Source organism: Anser brachyrhynchus (genome assembly GCF_964034855.1).
Source record: "Anser brachyrhynchus genome assembly, chromosome: 8".
Taxonomy (NCBI): Eukaryota; Metazoa; Chordata; class Aves; order Anseriformes; family Anatidae; genus Anser; species Anser brachyrhynchus.
Window position 1 is genome coordinate 9,319,318 of NC_137702.1, and position 21,823 is coordinate 9,341,140.

Below are 21,823 nucleotides of genomic sequence, written 5' to 3' on the forward strand. Positions count from 1 at the left end.
ATAAATCTTTTGGTCGTAGTTTGGGTAACCGTGAGACACTGTGCTGTACAGCCGCTAGAGGGAAGATGTCCCTTCGCTCTGAGCTACCAGCGCACAGGTTACAAAGCTTGTCTGCTCAACTTTGTTAACTCAGGGTGGGTTTTGTGCTAGAAAGACACAGATGCCAAGGCTGCTCCTGTGTGAGCAAGCAGCGAGAGAATGCAGTGGGATGTGTTGAGTCACACCAAAGGATCCCCTACCCCTGGGAAGGATGCAAGACCCCAGTAACTCCAGCACCAGTTTTCTGAGTCGTTTTGCTGATTTCCAGCCACTTGTGGGCCAGGGTCTTCCTGAGCTGGGTGCGTCTCTCTCTTCAGTAGCCCTCAGGTGGGCATGTTTGTGGAGGAGAAACCCAAACCTCCTCGGGGCCCTGCGTAGACCAGCCCCTGCAGCAGGGAGACTGCGGCTGAGCCGGGTGCCGCACGAACCGTGACCTCTCCTTGGTGCCACCTGCATTCGGGGTGTGACAGCAGTTCCTCTTTGGAGCAGTGGAGCCGGTTTTGTAGCCAGAGGCTCTTAGCTATCAGTATCTCGAAACCAGGGCTTGCCCCCACCCCTGTCACCCCAGGGAGATGTGCCCCACATCACCGGGAAAGCCGGAGGCCGTCCCGCTCCCCAGGGACGCACCCTGCCACCTCGAAGGCAGCTGTCGAGGAAGTGCAGACTGAACAACGTTCCTACCCTTGTTTAAAATGCTGAGCCCAGTGCTTTTTTGTCTGTGTCTGTTTCTTCCTGTGCTTGGCAAACGAAGATTAGAGCCCCGGAGAACAGCGAGGCTGCGGGCCCTTCGCAGGAAGTCCCTGCGCGCTATCTCTGAGTGTCTGAAGGACTCCGCCGGGGCAGCTTGCTCTTCCTGGCGCTGCACAGCCCACGCAAACTTCTCTGGAGAAGTCCTCTGCCTCTGGAAAGAGACAGAGCAACCCCTTATCCCTTTTGCGATCGCTGGGGCGCGTTGTGCCTTGAACCATGTGAATCCCCGCGGTGGTGTTGGGCCTCTTTCCGTGACCGCCTGCGAGGTCTGGCAGAGCCATCCAGAGCTCCGGGCCCGCTTCCTTCCCCGCTTCCTTCCCCTCCCCGATAACCTCAGCCATGCACCTGCCTTCAGGAGCTGGACCAGAACAGCCTCTTCCTTCCTCCGGGGCGGACAAATGCCCTCCTCGCAGCGACACGGCCCCCTCCTGCCCCAAGCCCGCAGCTGGGACCGCGCGTGGCTCCGCTGCCTCCCTGCTCTGGGGGGCTTCCGAAACCCGCGGGCTGGCTGCTTTCACCATGGGTTCCCTCCGAGGTCTTTGCTATCCATCCAAGCCCCTCAGCTTTAGATTTGAGCACGCTTTGCTAGCATTTTATTTGAAAGGTTCCTCCTGGCTGGGCACCAGCTGCCGGGGGCTGTGTCTGCCCCAGCCTCCCGGTCACGAGGTCCCAGGGTGTTTTGGGGTTTCCCGCATCATTTGGGGACAAGCACGGACTCAGTGCCTGCTGGTTCCCTGGGGAGGAGGAGAGCAGCGTGGCACAAACCCTGCCAGGACTCCTGCTGCAGCGGGGGACAGAGAGCATGTGGTGCCAGGGATGTGTCCCCAAGTGCCGGTGGCTCTGCTGGGCAGGAGGGTTTGTCCCTGCCAGCTCACCCCACCCCACCGGGGGAAAATGCACCTCATGGCACTCAGCAAAAGGAAAAAATACAAGATTTTGCCATTGCATGAGCTCGGTAAAGCAAGAGGCAGGGCTGGTTCACCAGCTACCAGGAGGAGCCTGCCCAGCTGATTTTGATGGTGTCACTTTAACCCCAAACCACTGGCCCTGACCACGAGAGCACTGGCCCTGCCTCTATGAAGCATCCCACGGGTACTGGAGAGGGCACAAATGCAGAGCAGAGCTTTTGGGGTTGTGGCTGTTGTATTGGATGAGCTGACAATCGCAAGCAAGCCGGACAGATGGATCTGACAGCTCTCTCATTTTGGGTTTAATCATTGGGGGTTATATTTTCCCCTTTGCAAGGCTGTGGTGCCCCATGGTTCCCTCCAACCCCGGCTCTAAGTGTGCAGGTTGTCTCACCTCCTGATTTTACCTTTTCTGCACAAACACGCTGCAGCTGCAACACCTCAGCGGCCTCGCTTTGCAATGGGTGCCAGCTCCGTGGACCCAGCTGGGGCCAGATCCCAAGCACAGGTGGGTCCTGCATGTCCTCGGTGTGTCCCCACCCCATCACCTGGCCACAGTGCGCCCTTCAGCCACGTCCCTGCTGGCTGATCAGGGACACGTGCCATCACCCGGTAGGTGACTTTATTTTTAAGGACTGTCTCTGAACCTCGTGGCTCCAGGGCAAACCCTGGCATCACCCACAGCTGTGAAGCCACGGGGAAGGAGGCTGGATCCCACAGAGATGCATCCTGCCACGTGCACGCTCTGCATGGGATCAGAAGGTAAATCCCCAGGAGCAGCAGGCAAAGCCCCCATCCTAAACCCTCCCCCTTCACGAAAACATCCACAGCGCCAGGATCCTCCCATCTTATGTCAGCAGCAGCAGCAGGAGCATCCCAGAGCGGGGAGAAACCCTATTAGTGCCATTCCCCTCCCCCCCAAAAAAAAGTAAAGAAAAAAAAAACAGCAAACAAACAAACAAAAAACCCAATTGCTGTAGTACATTGAAAATGTAATTGAAAATACAACTTGAGAGCACCTGCAAAACCTGCATCTCAGCGGGGACCCAGCGCTGCTCCCCGGGGAGGGCGAGGGGAGCCGGGACGGGGAGCTGGGACACCAGCACCGCTCAGCTGCCTCCTGCCCCGCTCAAACACCCGCCGGCTTCACGCAGGACGTGTGCTGGGTGTTTTATATCCCCGTCCAGGCAGCTGGAGCCGAAGCCAGCCGTGCTCCTCCCGCAGCCCTGGCCGTGCCAAGCCGTCCCACGCTGCTCCCGCGGTGCCCACCGCGCTGGCTCGAGCGGCACTGAAACATCTCAAGGCGCTTCATAACTTGCCCCATCTCTTAAACCAACAAAAGTAAGTCTCGTCTGAAGCCAAAGGCTTTTTTTTTGCCTTTTGTTTCTGCTTCTTCTTTCGTTTCTCTTTCTTTTTATTTTTTTTTTTATTTTTTTTTCTTGGGAGGCGCCCAGCTCGTCCCGGCGCTTTCCCCTTTGGTGGATTTTGGGGGTGCAAAGCAGGGAGGGATGCGCCCGCACATGTGTGTGCACACGTGCGTGGATGTGTGTGCACGCGTGTGCGCTGCTTGGCGTGCCGGGGGGGCCGCGGGGCCCGGGGACAGCTGCGGCTCGGCAGGGTCAGGATGTGACATCAGCGGCGGCACAAAAACCCTCGGCACCGCTTTCTGACACGAAAGCTCGGCCAACGTCGGCGTGCGGCCGCTCCTCCCGCCGTGGGGCATCCCGGCGGGCGCTGGGCTTTTGTTTTGAAACAGTTAATTTATTTATTTTTTATTTTTTTTTTAATTATTTTTTTCCCTAGTAAGGGCAGCAAGCGCAGCGGGCTCGTGCGCTGGCGGCTGGGCGTGCCGGGGATGAGGTGAGTGCTGGGCTGGGGAAAGGAGCAGCACCAACGTCCCGCTGCTGTGGCCCCCCACATCCCCGAGGATGCTCCTGGGGTGCTTCCAAGGCAGGTTGGGCAAACGCTGGGGAGAAACGAGCCCCCCCTCCGCCCGGCTGGGACACGGGAGCCTGCGGAGACTCTTCCCCACGCTGCCGGTGTCTCAGCTGGGCTGTGAGTGTGTGAATACCGAGGGATCCTGTGCCTGGGGTGCGGGAGGGTGCGGGGCTGGGGAGCCGTGCAGGAGCCTGGAGGTGTGCGGGGCACGGGGGGAGCCCCCGGTGCGGGTGGTCACCCCGCAGCCCGGTGGGGACGGTCCTGGAGGTGGCTTTGTCCGTGTCCGAGGGAGGGCAGGGGCAGCTGGGGCAGAGCGAGCGGTGAGGATGCGCTTCCAGCCGCTGGCTTGTGTCCCACGGGAGTTCCTGGCGTTTGGGATTGTGGCTCTGATGGTGGGGGGGTTGCCCCTGGGTGCTGCAGGGAGCCTATCTGCAGGGCTCCGAGCAAGTCACTGGTGCCCACAGAGAGACCCAGCCCCAGGAACGAGGTACCCCCAGACAGCATCACCCCAAAACAAGCTGGATGTGCCACCTGCAGCACAGAGAGATGGGGCTTTGGTTTTCTGGGGTCGGGGACACAGAGGGAACAGCGAGGCTGGTCTGGGGGCGAGCAGAGGTGCGAGTGGCTCTGTTCCTGGAAACCACATTGGTTTTCACGAGGTGGGGATTTCCGAGAGTCAGCAGAGCTGACGGAAGTACCAGCACAGAGAGCAGAGCCCTGCTGCCTTTGGGAGTTGGTCCCTTCAAAAATGGGCGCTGGGGACTGCCCCAAATGATGCTCGTGCCTCTCACAGGGCTCAGCAGCACCAGGAGCTGTGCCCGGTGTTTGGGGCTGGTGGGACACTGCCTCCAGCCCCCGGCTCTCCACAGCCCTGTCTGGCGTGCTGGCCCTCGATCCCCTTCCCGGCATCTTGTCTTGGCTCGTTTCCTGGAATTTTCCAGCGTTTGGGTTATATTTGGGATCGGCAGCCAATAACCCCGTTTCTCACGGACGGCCCAGCTGGGGCTTGGCTCCAGCAGGAAGCCCAGGGAGAGGGAGCGGGGCCAGAGGCCTGAGGCCGTGCCCCCAGCACCTTCCTCCAGCACTCCCCCTCCTTTAAAACCAGGCGTGGCCATGGGGAAAGCTGCAGAACCTCCTTGGGGAGCACCGCCTGCCCTTGGCCCCTAGCTGGATGGGGTCTGAGCTGCCTGCAGGGAGAGGGATGCTCGGGGGGAGGCAGCTTGGCCTTTGGGGCCTTTCTGGTGCACCTCCAAGTTCACCACAAAGAAACCCCAGCTGCAGGTGCTCCCGGACAGGTTGAGCTTTGCAACAGGGCTTCTGCGGTGCTCACAGCGAGCTGTGGGGTCAGGATCCAGACAGTAACGCAGCCTTGAGCAGCGAAAAGCCAGCGGAGCCCTTTTGCCAGCAGGCAGCTGGTCACACTGGCCGTCTGGAGGCCATCTGGGGGCTCGGGCTGGTGTCTGGGCCAAGGCCAGCCCCGGCACGCGGGGAAGTGGCAGGAGGGGAATTTTTGTGCTGTTGGGAAGGGGAGAAGGGAATCCCCGTCAGCAGGGGAGGAGAAGCCAGCACCGGAGCGGCCTAACGCCAAAATCCACCAGGGGAAGCAGAGGGGGGACGTGGAGCCGGCAGGTTTTATGGGAGCCCCGCTACGTGGGGCTCGGTCGGCTCAGGGCCTCTTGGAGGCTGCTGCCGAGCGGCCCTGCGGTTTCGGATGCCTGTGTGCGTGTGTAAGCGTCTCGGGCCGCATCCAGGGCTGGCGCAGGCACCAGGCCCGCTGCCAGCTGGAGGTGCCGCTGTCGGCGCCTTCCTCCTCCTTGTTATTACCGACCCAGGTCAGAAATAAGCATTACTGCGTCCCAGGGGCACTCGCAAAGAGCTTTCCCCCTCCCCGAAGCCAAGCCTTTGACTTTACAGCCCTAAATGTAACGGGAGGGAAGGGAAATGAGTTTTGAAAGTGGGGAAACTGAGGCAGGGAGCACGGCACCGTCCCCACCAGAGCCCAGTCCTCGTCTGTCAGCACAGAGAGCGGCGCTGCCCCAACTGCTCCCCCCCGGGGGTTTTGGGATTTGAGCTGGTTTGGGGTCAGAGATGCCGGCCTGCACTGGTGGCCTTGCTCGGAGCACGGGATTGTTTGCGGTGGGCAGAGGAAGCTCCCCTCCCTTCTGTTTTGCTTTTTTTTTCCCCCTTTTGTTTTGCCAGTTTCTAAACAGACCGTTCAGTGTTGTTCTTAATTTAAAACAAAGCCTTTGTCTGGCAGTGCTCTTCTGTGGTTTTCAAGTGATTTAAAGAAAAAAAAAAAAAGAAAAAAAATATCCTCCCCAAATCCGAAACTAAGGGCTGATCCTGACCCTGAACTTGCTTCCCCCCCATCCAGTTCATTTCCTTTCTCCTCTGGCCCTGCCAGCCCTCTAGGAAACCAGGTTTTTGCACGTCCCAGCCTGCTGCAGCCCCACGGCCCTGCCGCACCCCTGCAGCTTAACCCTGCACCGACTTGGCTCTCGCTAAACCCCACGGGTTTCTCTCCTGCCGCCGGTAAAATCAGGGGCACGACTGAAACCAGCAGCCTTTGGAGCAGCGGAAGGGTTTCGCTGGGTGTAAAACCAGCCCCTGCAAAAAACGAGGCCATTTCGGGCAGGCAGATGGGGCGAGCACCGAGGGTGCTGCAGCGCCACGGCGGGCACGCAGCGGCGGGGACTTGGGGGGCACGGGTCCACCACCGAAACTCCGAGCGGCTTGCTCTGGAGGATTTGCAGATGCTTCAGGACGGGACATGCGGGTGCCGGCACCGCCCTGCTGTGGGAATCGCAGGGCGGCCAAGCGGGGACGCAGCCGTGCCCGGGGTGCCCGGGGGGAAGCTTTGATTTTGCGCGTGGGAACTGTGGGCTGCCCGGCACCACGCCAGGCCCCCTGGGCACCGGCGGCAGCGGGACGCGCACCGTCATGTTGCGGGGAGCTGCTGCCTCGGCCTGCCGGGGCACAGCTTTAGGATCTCCCCAAACGGGCATCCCGTTCGCGCTGCCTCGCGCTCCGCTGCTCCAGGTTGAAGGCAGGGACTGGGAAAACCTGGTCCTGCAAGCACCGCTGACGACATGAGTCCACGGCCACTTCCAACAAACTGCTTCTTTCCCCAGTGTCCCCACTGAAGGGCTGTACTGGGTGTTTAAAGCCCCGGCCCTGGCCTCCCCGCAGCTCCCTCCCTGTGCCTCTCGTGTCTTTTCCTGCCCGCCGAGCAGTGGAAGCCTTGGAGCGAGGTTGGGAAAGAAGCCGGCTCTTGGCCCGCCGCCTCTCCCTGCTCCTTTCAGTCGTAAATCCCAGGATGTGCTGTTGGCTTTGCGTTAAATCGGATTTCTGGAGAACACTTTTCTCCCTGATTCCGGTAAGGATTCACGAGGCCTTTTAATGACTCGGTAATTCAGTAGCGATGCTGGCAAGGATCCTGAGCAAACCCGCCCGCGTTACCCAGCTGTGCCCAGCTGCCTGCGAGGTCGGGAAGGGGGCTGCTCCCAGCGCTTGGGCAGCGGCGCGTAGTGCTCCCTCATTGCTGCCCATCTCCAACAGATGCACAGCAGGAAAACCCCCAGCAGGTGCTGAGCAGGGTTCTTGCCCTGTTTTTATTTATTTATTTATTTATTTATTTATTTATTTATTTATTTATTTATTTTTATTAGGCATGGGGCCTGTGTGGGGGAAAAATCACCTGCAGGTACCCTGGTGTTAAGCCGTTGCATGATGGCGTGGGGCAAAAATCACCTAAAAACACAAGTTTCAGGACTGGGTACAGCAGGGTATGGCGGGGCTTGGTATGCCAGCATGCCACAAGCTCTGTGATGGTGGCAGAGCATCGCTGCATGTGTGGGAAAGGCTGCAGCTCGTCCCCACCAGCCGCCACAGCACCGGTGGCACCCACAGCAGGGCTTTCCCCTTGCAGTCGTGTGGCTGCGGTGTAGAAAGCCCCGCAGGGCAGATCCTGCACGCAGGGATGTCCCCAGGGTGGGCTCTGTGTGGAGCACAGGGCGTCCCTTGCAAGACAGATGGCTGATCTCTGCTGGGTTAAATAGGATTTGCCTGCAGCTCGGGACTGAGTTTACAAAACATTGAGTTTATACAGCAAGCTTTTGGCTAAAAGATGTCTTTTTAATGCTGAATGTGCATCCAAGCCTTGCTTGGACACCATTCCCTCCTGCTCGTGACTTTGGGTAAGTCACTTCCCCTTTCCGTGAACATATTTATATTTTTAACTCTTTCTCCACCTCCTCCTCTCTGGGGGAGGCCATCTGGGGATTTTTTCCTCCCCAAGCCCCAGCAAACCATTTAGCATGCTGGAGCCTCCTGTTAACAACCCCGGCGAGGAGCGCAGGGAACTCCAGGCAGACCCCACGAGTGCTTTTCAGCCCGTCCAGGACACTCCGGAGCAGACGGGATTTCCAGCGGAGCTTCAGGAAGGAAAAAAGGGAAACGCTGCAGACCTGCTCCGTGCTGGCAACCCCAGGCCGGCAGGAAGGGATGAGCTCAGAGTGGTGACTTCCAGACCTCGTCCCCTGTCCCCGGGGTGCTGCGAGGCTGGAGAAGCGTGGGGAGCTGTGGGAGCACCAGCTCCCGCGCGCATTGTGCGCCGGGACGGCCGCATCCTGGCACCGGCGCGCTCGGCTGCCGTTTGTTTCCCTTCTTCGGATGCGGGTTTTGTTCTTCCGAACAAACACACGGGGCTGAACAACAACAAAAATCCCCCCTCTTCCCGTTGAGCCGGGCGCTGGGGCTGTGTGAACCAGCAGCCAGCTGCAGTCGCAGCGTTGTCCACAGGGAGCTATTTTTGTGAGCTGAGAAATCCCTGGGAAAGAGGCACGTCTCCTTTGCCAGGAGGGGATAAAAGATGCCAGGTTGGGGCTGCTGGGGCCGGTGAACCCCGCTGATATCACACTTTTTGTATGATTGCAATATTTACAGATAAAGGCCCGGAGATAAGAGGCTGGCTGGCTCCTCACTGCTGCTGCTGTGGGGCCAGCAGCATCCCGGTGCTAGCTCGTCCCTGCGAGGTGCACACACACACACAGCTCTGTGCATAACCAAAATCTGTGTCCTTCTCCTCCCAGAAACCTCCATCCCTGAAGATCCGTGGCTTTGACTCGGCAGCCCTCACCCTGGCCGGCCCAGCCCATGATGGCACTGTGTCTCAAGCAAGTCTTCAACAAAGACAAAACGTTTCGCCCCCGCAAGAAGTTTGAGCCCGGCACCCAGCGCTTCGAGCTCTACAAGAAAGCCCAGGCCTCCCTCAAGTCCGGGCTGGACCTGAAGACGGTGGTGCAGCTGCCTCCCGGCGAGAGCATCAACGACTGGATCGCCGTGCACGTGGTGGACTTCTTCAACCGCATCAACCTCATCTACGGCACCATGTCGGAGTACTGCACGGAGAGGAGCTGCCCCATCATGTCGGGCGGGCTCAAGTACGAGTACAGGTGGCAGGACGATAGCAAATACAAGAAGCCGACCAAGCTGTCGGCCCCGCAGTACATGTGTATGCTGATGGACTGGATCGAGATGCTCATCAACAATGAGGACATCTTCCCCACCAGGATAGGTGAGTGTGCCGTGGTTCTTCACAGAAGGGCTCTGCTTGTAACCAGTGCGGGTTCCCGAACCGTCACCGCAAACCTCCAGGTGTTGCTGAACCTTGCGATCCCAAGAGCTTGGGGTTCCTCGTTCTGTTCACAGGGGTTGTGGAAAAAATATTCTCTTCTTCCGTGCTTTTATGTTTTTCCATCTATTCTGCAGTTCTGAGAAATGAGGGCTGGTAGGTTGTCTGCTCCCTCACCCGTCCTCAAGGAGCTGAGCAGCGAGGCTGCTTGGAGCTGTTCAGCCCCTCCCTGCACCACCTTGTCCGTTTTGTCTTGATGGACCAGCTCCAGTTCTTTCTGGTTTTCTAAGCAGGTTCACGCTCCCAAGGTCTGGCCTTTGTCCTGCCTTGCTGCGTCACTTCTCAGCTCCTTTCCACCTCTGCTAATTCATCCCAGCCCTGACAATACATCTCATCATCTGCCTTCCCAGCTGCCAAACCCCTGCATACGATGCATCCCTGCAAAAAGTTTGGCCTTAAGAGCTTGCAGCAGCTGCCAAAGGCAAAAGCAGCATGCGAAATAACCCCTCTGCTGCTGACCTGCTGTGTTTGGCGGCTGATACTGGCCCTGCTGCTGAGCTGCTTTCTCGTTGTTTGGGGAGATGTGCAGGGGCTGGAGCTGGTGTGCTGGCCGCTGGGTGCTGGTGAAGCACAGCTACCACCTCTCCCCTTCGTTAAGGGGCTGCTCTGGTTGTTTCCTGCCATTTTCAAGGAGCAGAAAGGGCCTATAAATAAACTCTTGCCCTGTCAGTGTTCAAGAGGCACTTGGATAATGTCTTTAATAACATGCTTCAGCTTTTGGTTAGCCCTGAAGTGGTCAGGCAGTTGGACGCGATGATCTTTGTAGGTCCCTTCCCACTGAACTTTTCTGCTCTGCTCTGTCCCACGGGATCTATTCTTTCACTGGGTCATTTGCACTGGATCTGGCTGCCAGAGTCTCAGTTGCTGCCCAGGAGAGGTTGCTTTCCAGAAAAAATGGAAAGGAAGCCTTAGGGATCTTAGGGGGAAATGCAGGGCTTTGCAAGTCTGTTTCCCCAAACAGCATAGCCAATGGAGCTGGATGAAACCACTGCAGTTGGGCTTAGGATTTTTATTGATATGCTGAAAAAGCCCTGGAAACATTGAAGAAAATGGTCCGTGTGGGATTTCTGGCTGCCACTAATTCTCACAGCCCCGTTTGGCTGTACTGGAGCATCTAGGCACGTGCTGCTGCTTTTTTTGGGGAAAGCCTCTGCCCCTCTGGGCTATGAGGCTTGGAGGGGTGACAGCTCTGTGCAAGCAGGAGAGAGGCAGCATGCGGAGGCTTGGCCTGCCAAAATCTTAATTTCAGCCTTGTGGGATGGGGCGCCCGGTCTGACCCAGCTGCACGGGCTCTGCCTGCAGTTAGGGTGCTACAACTGCCCTTTGGGGGTCTCCTTCTCCCTCTCCATCACCTGAAGCCCGGATGAGCACAGCGTGCTGGGATGGTGCTGGAGCCCTGTGCCAGAGGACAGGCGCCTGACCTCAGCTGAACTCCCGCTTTATGGTGGCATGCAGCGGGGAGGGACACGGGGCTTGGGGACAGTACCCCAAGCACACGGCAGCTTTCCATCCGGGTCCACCCATGCCATCTGTAAGGCAGCTGTCCCAGGACAAGGATTTCCCAGCTATGGCCACCAGACTGCAGACAAAGCAGACTTTTTTTTTTTTTTGAAAGAGCAAGTGTTACCCAAACTTGCTAACGATGCCTGTGGCTAACCTCAGCACCCCTGCCCAACAAAAGCTACAAAACCCGAAGCAGCGCGTGATTCAGCGGGGCTGGATCATGGCTGTACTGGCAGCGAGGGGAGAGGCTCTTCGTGGGTCAGAGTGGGGGACTCCTTCATCCTGGGCTTGGAAATTGGAGGAGATGGTGAGGGTGGAGGAGATGCTGCATCTTCCCCGTCCACAGGGAAATCTACCTGCGGGGCTCAGTCCCACTGAAAGGCTTTGCTGTATAAATCCTCCCTCTGGAAGGAAACCTGTCTGTCCGCCGGTCACGATGAGACAGTTTCCTGGCTGGGGTGAGCCTGGCTGCTATAAATCACCTACAGCTCTCCCAGACGACCCGTATCAGTTAACATGCGCTCAGTGCTCTGTTTCCGCTCTCCCAACCAACGTAGCTGGCCTGGAAAAAAAAAAAGAAAAAACATTTAAATGCCGAATAAGCATTGTTCCCATGCAGGAATTAGAATAAGTGATTCTACAGGCTTATTTTTACCAGCTGGTAAAATTATGTCGGTTGATTTCTTCATGAGCGAATTACCACCAGGAAAATATCAGCCCCTCCCGGTCATCGCTCTGCCCCGCGGTGCCTGCTGAGAGCTGGGGAAATTGCATTTTGTGTTTCACCGTGAGCCTGCCCATGGTGAAAACCCAAACTCGGAGGGTTTGCAGGGCCACCCGTCCCATGCCCACACTGCCCCGTGTGCTGAAACGTCTCCGTTTTTAAAGCAGTGTGGACGTGGGGTTTGGACCAAAAGCAGCGGCGGCAGCGCCCGCGCCCTCTGCCAGGTCTGCCCGCGGCTGCCAGGAGCATCGCTCGCAGGAGGCCCTGGAGCTGTTCTTGGAAAGCTCTTCCAAGCTCAACCCTGCCATTCAAGCTTATTCCCAAAGCAACGACAAAAAGCAGAGAAAACTTGATGCATAATTATCCCGTCCTTTCTCCCCGTAACAACAGGAGAAAAATGTTCAGAATTCAGCTAATTGTTGCAGTTTTCTCAGCTAGCTATTTTTTACACAATTTGCCTTTTATTTTCTGCCTTCTTTCTTCCAAAATTAATGCCACAGCAGCTTGCAGCTGCCATCGTGCTGTTAGTTTCAAAGGAGCTTTAAAGACTTATTTTTAGGAAAAGATGAATCACCGAACCATCCAGTGGCCAAAATGGATTTTAGCAATAATATTAACAACGATAATCCATCACGTAGTTCATTGAATTACTGCTTTTGGAGAGGAAAAAGTACGACTGCCAAGAAGCAAAATAGTTTCACATTACTGATTCATCACGAAAAAATGAAATTGGCTGGTGCACAAGGGCTGGGGACGGGAGAGATGGCAGGAAGGATCCAAGACCCATCCGCCTCCCCTTCCTGTGAGCGCAGGCGCTTTGTTACCTCTCGTTTTCATTTCCTTTTCCTCGCGGTCCCACATGGCTTCCTTACGTTTTGAAGCAATCAGCGCGGAGGGTGGAAAACAGGCTCCTCGGAGCGTTGAATCACATCGTGGGGTTTCAAGGAAAACATCCAAGAATAACTGAAGATGCTGGTTCGTGGCGGGGCGGCGAGTCACACCGCTCGCCAGCGCCCCGGCTGCGCCGCAGCGATGAAACCGTACCTGCCGCTGAATTTACAGCCCTTGTCCTGCCTTCCAGCGCGTGTGATGCTTCCCATTTCCCCGCTCGGCTCCTGCTAGGACCGTTTCTGCTTGGGAGAGGCGATGATACTGGCCGCTGGCTGGCGGGTCAGTGGCTGGGCGGTGGCTGGGATCGCAGCCGGAGGAGAGGAGCCGGTGTCGCGTGTAAATGCTTTTCCTGACATCCTGGCGTGCTGGTGTGCGCGAGCAAGAGGGGGGACGTGGGGAGAAGGAGCCAGAACCAGACACTCAAAATTCCCGGACCCAAAGGACCAAAGCAGGCGGTGGTGTCACGACGTGGTGGGGTGAGAGGTGACCTGCTGAAGTCCACAGGTGACAGCCAGCCACCCCGGCAGCCTGGCCGTGCCCGGAGAGGACAGCCTCACACTGACACCTTGTGCTGGACACAAGGAAGAGCAGCCCAGCTTCACGTCCCAGGAGCTGGTGGTGCTGCTGGGCTCACGGGAAACCACAGCGGTGGGGCAGCCCAGAAGGGTGCCTTGAGCTCTTGGCAGCCCGATGCTGTCTCTCCAGGCATCATTCGGAGCATGATAGCTCAACACCTCCCAGAGTTGCTGTCAGCCACAGGATTTATGCTGAACCTCTGTTCCCTGATCCAAGAGATGCTTTTGGAGAACCCAGGTTGTAGCTGGATGTCTGCCCCTCCAGCTCTCTTCAGCATGTGCACGAAGACGTTGCCGGCAGCTGGTTTGTAGGACAAGACCGTGCCTGGCTAACCTCAGGACAAAGGCAGAGGAAAGCCACTCACCACAACCTGCCAGCTCTGGAGGTGGATCCTCCGACAGCAGTATCAGGACCACAGACACTGTTCAGAACAGCTGGGTTCTGGGAATCTGCATTCATCAGAAATTACTCGTTCTGATGGATTTCTCTTTATTAAAATAAATATTTCTTGACTGGTTCCTCAAAGGTGCTCTGCAGGGGCCACCCTAATGGCTTGTCTCTGGCCCCAGCTGGGTGATTAGGGCTTTTATTTGCTTGGCAAATTCTCACTCAGTGCAAAAAGCCCCAATGAAGCCTTTGCTAAAGCACGGCACCCTTCCTGATGGCAGGGAAGCCCAGAGGTCTGCTCCCTGGTCCCTGCCTCAGCAGACAGCAGGCAGGGAGAGCTCCACGGTCACGGGGTGAGGGCAGAAGCAGATCCCCACACTGGTGGCATGGGGGAGGCCTGCAGGTACCTTGCCAGATGGAAGCATCTCTCCCAGAAAGCCCTACAGGACCTATTAGCATCCTAATGGGTGATGCCAAAGAGCCTGCTGGGTTCGCACTGCTGCAGGATGCTGACGGTTACGCAGGGCAGTGGCCGTGAGCCAGTCTCAGAGCACCTCTCCACGTCCAGGTGAGGCTGTGCCGAGACGTGTGCCCCCCTCAGGAGGCAGCCGAGCCACCCACCCATGGCCTGAGCTCCCAACTTCTGCCCCCTGCACGAAGCAAAGCGGGGCTGGGCTGAGGGTGATGCTGGTCCTGACCAAATTCCCTTTCTGCCCCGAGTGCTGGGACCCTGGCCATTGATAAAACAGGCTCCAGGCGCGAACAGATCCTTTACATTTGCCACCCCTGGAGGAGAGGGGCACGACACTGCTGCTGGCAAACAAAACTGCCAGGAGCCGGTGGGAAAAACAAGTTAATTGCCTAGCAGGGCTGATGAGGAAGACTCAAATTACCATTTTAATTTTTTTTTAGCCGAGAGATTTGCTGATGCTATCCGCAACGTCATGCCTGAGCTGGCCACGGTTGAGCAGAGATTATTTGGAAAGATTTTTAAGAGGTTAAGTGCTGTATTAGTAAGAAGCTAAGGGAGGAGGTAGGTACAGCTGCGGGAAGGGAGGATTTTATTTTGCTTCTTGCAGATTTGCATTGAATTACTCAGGGGAGAGGAAGAACCGTCAAGAAAACAAATCACGATTGTTTCATTTTCCACCTTCCAAAAAAATATTTGCAGGGGTTTCAAAAGCCAGGTTTCCTTTAGAGATTTGCTTGCTGACACCTCTGAGATTTTCACTGTGATATTAGTGTGTTTAGGCAAGGGTGGAAACGTAGAGTAAGAAATTGTGTCCTTGTGCAGACAAGGCTAAAAGCATAGAGTAAAGTGTGGTGGGTCCAGTTCCTGGACGGCTCAGTAGGGAGCATCATACAGGCGCAATGACATGACTACGTAAGGATTGCCAAGGCGGGCATTTCTGTTCCTGATTTAATGACACAATTGTTCGAAACAAGGCTCAGGAGGAAAGCTGGAACCCCACCTGTTTCTGTTGATGCATCAGAAGTGATGTTTGAGGGCGTGTGGAGGAAGAAGGATAGCACAACCCATGGTTTTGGTTCTGAGGAGCAGGGAAGGTTTCTGTCCTGCCGAGAGGAGGTTTTGTTCTGTTTGTAGACTCGGGTAAAGACATTTGTGCTGTGCTGGGCTTGCTCAGGTTTGTACGGAAAGGGCAGGACAGAGGGATCCAGACAGGGAAAGATGTGGCCTCCGACACTGGATGAGAAATTTTGTCTCCTAGGGAAACTCCCCAGATTGCCAGAATAAGCCTGCAGAAAATTGCTAGTTGGGCAATGAGGAAATTGGGCAAGGGAGAAAGCTGGATGGCACACTGCCCCGCTGGAGCTATCACCTTGACATTGGCCAAGGGAGTCTTTCACCCGTGGCTGCCTGTTAAGCATGGCAGCAACATTTACACTCTAGCTGTTGTTTTGTTTTGTTTTTCTGGTGGTGTTTTTTTTTTTTTTCTCCTTTTTTTTCCTTTTTTTCCAGAAATGGTCAAATGGCTTCCAACTTGCTTCTGCTTTGCAGGTGTCCCCTTCCCCAAGCAGTTCCAGCAGGTTTGCACTAAGATCCTCACCCGCCTCTTCCGTGTCTTTGTCCATGTCTACATCCATCACTTTGACAGCATCATCAACATGGGTGCCGAGGCTCACGTCAACACCTGCTACAAGCACTTTTACTACTTCATCAGGGAGTTCAGCCTGGTCGACCATCGGGAGCTGGAGCCTTTGGTAAGGATGCCCCAGGGACAGGGAAGCAGAGGGGGTGAGGGCGGCGTGGGTTGGATGCAGCCCTGGTAAATTCGGGGGGGCCGGGCTCTGCCCCCTGCAGTCACACTCTCTGGGCTCTTTCAGCCATCCTACCCCAGAAGCACACCTACGGTTTTTGTCTCTGCACCACCACTACAGGCTGTCCCTCTATAGTCTTGGTAGCTCTAACGAAATTTGCACACCAACATGTTGCCAGGCACTTGTGTGCATGTGGCCTTCTGGGGTCAGATCTGAGCCCAGATCTCCTCTCCGCAGTCTTGAGTGTTCCTGTTGGGGTGTAAGGTCCTTGCCTGAGCTCCGAGTGTGAATTACAACGAGGCTGGAAGAAGGTGAGGCCCGGCAGGGCACGCAGCTCCAGACAGCAGCTATCCAGGCCAAACGAGAGAGGCCTTGCTGGAGCTCCAGGATCTGCTGCAGCCTCCCCTGGGAAGCACTTCGCCAGGCAGAGACCTTGGAAAAAGCAGAGCTGGGGCACCAGAGGAAGAGCTAGACAGGCCCGGCACATAAACCAGAAAATGTACATAGTTTTGTAACAGAAGCAAGTGTGTCACAGGCAAAGTCAATGTGGGCTGACCTAGAGAGGATGTGTCGCGATGGGGAGAAGAATTAATAGGGAGCCCAGTAGTCAGCACACAGTGATAAAGGACAGGCTGCAGAAAAGGCTGAACCCAGCACTGGAGAGCCAGGGAAGACCAAGAGGATCCAATTCCAGAGAGACCAAAGAGCTAAGAAAAGTCACAACATGAGCTGCTTGTTCAGGAGCACCAGGGGTGCCCCTGCCTTCCAAGCACTTTAACTCCTTTTCTGCTTTCTTTTGTCTCAGTCAATTCGCCTCTTCTGCTCTAATTTCAGTTTGGGAGAGGGGATTATGATCCAACCAGGGGAGACCTGAATGACAACAGCATCCACATTAATTACTTGGTGTCGTTTGATTGTGATCTATATTATCAAATGGCCCTCGGCTCCAGAAAATGGCAGCTCAGTGTCACTGTGTCCCGTGTCCTTCTTCCTCCCCAGCACTCCTCATGACAAACTTCGTTAGCATTGATACACAGCCCGTAATGGTGTCATCTCCTTTGACTGATGCTGCCTAATGTAAATAATTAGCACTAATAGCCAAAGCAAGAGGCTGGCATCGCTAAACAGCCTTTCAATGCCAGTGACTCACATGCAGCATGTGATGATTTATGGGTCTGGATGAATTGAAGATGAATAGATTTTCCAGCGTGATGCAACCAGGGTTAAACTACAAGGAAATGAGGCGCATTTCTCTCTGGTCTGTCTTGTTTCTTGGTGTGCCCATTGCCTGGTAAGTGTTGCTGGTATCCAAGCCCTGCGGGAGGCTCAGGCACCCAGGAGACCTCCTTCCCCCAGGCGATGCCTGGCTGTAGGCGTGAGCGAGTGACCTGCAGCCAGAGGATGGCTGTGCCCTGGACGCAGTGCTGTGTTGGGGACAGAGGGACAAGCTCCTGCAGCTTATGGGCAACTTTCGAGGACTGAAAGCAGTCCTTCTGATCACCCTGTTACCCCAGGGAGGCTGAAACTGGGCATTGGTCCCAAACTCTCAGTGGGTTAGGACACTTCTCTCTGCTGCACGCAGGGAAAAAGTGCACTTACTGCTGCACTTGGATGGCCAGAAAACACCAGGAGACCAAAGAGGACAAGATCAGGCTTCTGTAACAATTCCTTCCCCCCAAGGCACAATATCAGGCAGTCTCTTCACTGGGTTGTGTGAAGGCGTTCCTGGACACCCGACCAGGCCACCCAGTTCTTTGGGTGTGCAGGGGCTGGTGCCTCCACCGGTCTGGTTGCAGTGCAGCAGCACGGTGAGGACGCACAGATCCCAACACCAACCTCTGCAGTACTTCCCACTTGGCCCCAGCCCACTTTCCCATTGCAAATCTCTCTCTCCAGTGGCTTGCTTTGCTCCTTCTCCTTCTCACCGGGCTGCACCACAGCTGTTGCCCTGCCCCTGGGTGTTTTTCAATCTTGAAGGACTCCTCAGCTGGTTTGACACACAGGCGAGGACAGACAGCGCGTTGCATCTGCCTTCAGCTTAGGTGAAGAAGGCAGGGTCTTGTTTTTGCAAGATCTCAAGGGTTGCAGAAAGGTGATCATCTCTCAGTCGGGGTAAGATGAACTGTCCTCGAGAGGCTGAGTCCCTCCTGACTGCCTCATGAGCCTGGACAACTGACCTCACCTTGCACTTTGATGGCCAGTTAGCCCACACGAATCCCATGGGAGAGGAGAGTCCTGTTCCCTGCACGTGGCTGTGGAGGGCCACCAAGCACATGGGCACTCGGAGGGAGCAGGACAGCAGGTCTGAGTGCTGTACTATGGCTGCAGCTTCCCAGATGTGGGTTTTCTTGTGCGGAGCCCCAGTTTGGAGATTTAGGATGATGAGGAAAGAAAAATCAGCATCTCATCAGCCAGAGAATGTCCAGTTAGGCTCACGTAGCTTGAAAAAAAATACAGAGATTATGGGATGAAGGAGTTTTTGGTTTCAAAGACTGCCTCTGCCTGAATTTCCCTTTGCTGTCTCAATCAAACTTTTGTCAAGCTTCTTTAGGAAGTGATTTCATAGCAGCGAATTGTGGGAGCCAAAAACGAGATAGATCTTTTGCAAAGGCAGAACGACAGGCAGTGATTCACTCTTAGCAAAGGCCAAATGGAGAAATGCGGGGCTGAGGGAAGCTGTGCACTTGAGGGAAGAGGCGGCAGGTCACGGCACAGGGCAGCAGCACTGGCAGAGCCCCAGCTGGTCACGTACCAAGGCAGGGTGCTGGGGATTTCCAGGGGGTGATGGCTGCAGAGAAACACTCTCTTTGCCACTCTCACTCAGTGGATTTTAAAAACAAAGCTCACAGCACTGAAGAGCAGAGATTACATCTTCTGCCCCCTCGGTTAGATCACTAAAGGGCCTTTTGCAGGGTTACCCAAGAGTCATCCCACTTTCCTAGTTCTAGGAAACTAGTTTCCTAGTTGCATCCTTCCTTCTCCGCAGACCAGTCAGGTCTATTTTGGGAGTACATTTTAAAATGCGAAAACATTTATCTGGGGTACGTGGGGGATCTGCGTGCACATGCAGATTCACAGACTGTGACCCTGTGAGCCAGAGAGAATCACAGACTTCCCTGCTATTAATTGTACTCCTTAAGGCAAGGACAACTACGGCCTTCCACCAGCTGAAAGGTGGGAACCCTCCCAATGCAGCTAGCACTATATGATGCCGTCCTGGCTAAAATCCCCAATCTGTTAGCCTAAACAGAGCTTGCTCTTGTCATCTTGTCCCTCCCTGCGTCCAGCACTGATGGCTCAGGCCTAGGATTTGAAGATGAAGCATTTGGCAAGTGACAAGAGTGGTGACAATGAGAGGAGGGGACTCTGGCTACGGATGCTTGGGCCTGAGTGGCTGATGGAGGAGCTGATGAAACCGGGGAGCCCTGCTTCTGTGTCTTAGGGGCACCACAAAGCAGTAGACCCCTGAGAGGGACATCAAGCAAACAGCACTGAAGGCAGGAGACAGGAGTTGCCAGGAGTTTTTCCGTGGCCCTCTGCTATTAGAGTTCATTTGCATTACAGTGTGGGATCCCTTGCCAAAGCCACAGGTCCTTTGGTGAGCTGCTGTCACCTCCTGGAGCCAGAGCCACCACTCGCAGGAGCAGCTCTGTGTCCTGAGGCTCTGGGAGCAGCACCGCCTGCTCTGCCTGCTCCCAGCCGAGTCAGCAGCAGGACACCTGCCAAACTGCCTTGTATTGTCACTATGGTGTAAGCTGTCTTTGCACTTACCGGTTCTCTCTTTTCTCCCCCCTCCCCTTCAATGCAGAAAGAAATGACAGAACGAATTTGCCACTGAGGCGATCTCGGCGGACGAACCCAGCCAGCTCGCTCGGCACCCGACGGGACAAGTGTGCTGGGGGACCCCTTCCCAAGGACTTGCTCTGGGAGTCTCAGCTGAACTATGAACACTGCAGAAGAGCCTCTTCAGGCCAGAGCTGAATCCCAAGCTTGCTAAACATCTCTGAACATATACATTTTTTAAATTTTAATAGATTCCAGTCTGTCTTACGGCTACTGTCTTAGAAAGCCACGGACTTCTGGAGAATGAGGCAAGTTGGGTTGACTGATACACACTCTGGTCTCTAAGAACCAATCCCATGTGTGATAACATTTCTTCAGCTAACTTTCCTCTTGTTTTGTCCTCAGCTACATTATCTTCAAATGTTTTGTTAGTGATACCTGCCCTGCAAGCAGGTATGACCTTGGCTAGTGAATCGTGCCTGTTGCCTTGCCCAGATGCAGTGGGTTTGTCGTAACATCTGAGATCAGCTCTGCAAAGTTGGTGAGGTCTGATCCCAGCTGACTTCATGAGGTTAGCTGCCAATGTCCTGTTTTTAATCATGAGCTGTGAATGTCTCTCTTTGTGACCTAATCCATGCTTTACCAAAGGGATCTTTTTCTCTTTTTTTTTTTTTTTTTTTCCCTTTTTTCCTTTTCTTTTTTTCCCCCAGGAACTTTTCATGCTTGGCAGCGGGGATGTCATGACTAATAGCAAGGTGGCCCCATGACAAAAGGAAGTGAATTGGCGACTTTCCATTGTGATCAGCACAGTCCACACAAGTATTTTCTGTACTTAGAAACTGTGATACAAAGTGAGGGAAATAAACGTGCCAGAAAACAAACAGTATTTCCTGACATGTTGTCTTGTCTCAAAGCAGCAGGTGCCGGCTACAGAAATTGTCTTTCCATTGTCCAACCCTATAGCACAGAAAAACAGGTGGGGAGGGACTTTAAGAGACATCTAATCTACCCTGATCTTCCAAAAATGCAAGATCAGTTCCCCTTAAGCCTTTCTGAACAGAGTTTCTCTAGCCTGAAAAAGAAAGCATACCATTGCTACCTGGTCTGTGCCCCTATTCCCCTGAAAGGCATCAAACCTCAAAACTTCCCTGCTTGCAGTGCCTGTTAACTAGCGTTGCATTCCCTGTGACATTTTCTTTTGACAAGAGTTGAAGTCTTTTTTTTAATTATTTTTTATTTTTTATTTTTTTTTACAATTTTGAGGGAGTTAAATTGTCTGAGCCACGGCGTTTTTATCTTTGTCTTTCCTGGCCTTTTTCTGGGAAAGTTTTGTACACCAGACCCAGCTGATATTTATAACCAGGGCTTTGCCCATTTTGGGGGGAGGAAGGGGATGTGGCTAGAAAATGTAAATATTTAAGCCAACACTAAAGTGCACAAGTGCATTTTTAGTGCTCAGAGCACTTATTTTGTTGTGAAAATCTATTTTTTTTAGTCTTGTGTACCAGATGTATATTTTTACATGGAAATAAAATGGAGCAAAATGGACACAAAATGACCTGATAAATCATTCCAGTATTTTCACTGTATAATAATAATTGAAAGTCCAAACGTTTTTGTTCTGTTACTAATTAAAGAAACATGAACAAGCCTTGTGTGCTTCACTCTTCCCTAATTCCTCTGCAGTAAGACATCATGAAAAAGCACCCAGGATAACTTGAAGAGTGGATTTCCCCCAAGAGCTGCAGCAGTGATGAAGATCAGAGCCACATCGAGACCTCAGCAACCGGCAGCTTTGCAAAAAGTTGTGCATGATGGAGAAAACTCTGTAACTGGCTGCTGAATACTGGTTTGGGGCTCAGCCACCAGCAGCAGAGCCTTAGTGCGTGATGTAAATGCCATGAGGGGTCTGCTGAAAAAGGTCTGATGAAAGTTCTTAAGTATTTGAACATCTCTGTAGTGGCTCTGGCCACTGTTTTCCACTGATCATGCAGAAAATTTCAGCTCTTGGTGTTTTCCCACAGCCTGCATCTCAGGAAGTGGCTTGGTATAGGCTAGTGTTCCTGGTCTGCATCCTCCCCTTGCAGTTTTTTCATCAGCATACCACCTGAAGGTATTTTTCCAGTGATGCACAGCAGTGAGTTTGGCTCACTGCTTTTTCCACGGGTATGTGGTTCCTGGGCCATAAGAAGGGAAGAAATGGCCACCACACCAGTGAGGCTGGGACATGGGGTGGTGGTAGGGGGTTGCTGGGCACAATGGCATCTCCTGTGTTAATGCAAGGGGCTGGAAGGTCCCAGAGTGGATGTCATAACAACCATGACGTGATCTGGTCTGAGATACTCTGAGTGA

General features: G+C 54.6%; 1 protein-coding gene across 7 annotated transcripts; it reads left to right on the forward strand.

Annotated features, from left to right (window-relative positions):
• Positions 1-2,735: 2,735 nt before the first annotated feature.
• Positions 2,736-21,026, forward strand: MOB3C (MOB kinase activator 3C). 7 transcript variants are annotated; one of them, XM_080602748.1, is made up of 5 exons: positions 2,736-3,038; positions 3,501-3,557; positions 8,726-9,210; positions 15,390-15,631; positions 19,497-21,026. In XM_080602748.1, exons 3-5 carry the CDS (start codon positions 8,790-8,792, stop codon positions 19,524-19,526), a joined length of 693 nt encoding a protein of 230 aa, XP_080458874.1. In that variant the 5' UTR covers positions 2,736-3,038; positions 3,501-3,557; positions 8,726-8,789; the 3' UTR covers positions 19,527-21,026. The 7 variants fall into 7 exon arrangements, 6 of the variants coding, with proteins under 6 accessions (XP_080458874.1, XP_080458879.1, XP_080458878.1 ...); XR_013954409.1 differs by lacking the exon at positions 2,736-3,038 and having other exon boundaries at positions 3,057-3,557; positions 19,497-20,042; positions 20,182-21,026; XM_080602753.1 differs by lacking the exon at positions 2,736-3,038 and having other exon boundaries at positions 3,057-3,557; positions 15,526-15,631.
• The last annotated feature ends 797 nt before the right edge of the window (positions 21,027-21,823 follow it).

Excerpts from the sequence above, each read along its gene's own strand:
- MOB3C (XM_080602748.1), top strand. The coding sequence starts at position 8,790 with ATGATGGCACTGTGTCTCAAGCAAGTCTTCAACAAAGACAAAACGTTT. Across the intron at positions 9,211-15,389 it reads CATCTTCCCCACCAGGATAG|AAATGGTCAAATGGCTTCCA; the intron begins GTGAGTGTGCCG and ends CTTTTTTTCCAG. Across the intron at positions 15,632-19,496 it reads ATCGGGAGCTGGAGCCTTTG|AAAGAAATGACAGAACGAAT; the intron begins GTAAGGATGCCC and ends CCTTCAATGCAG.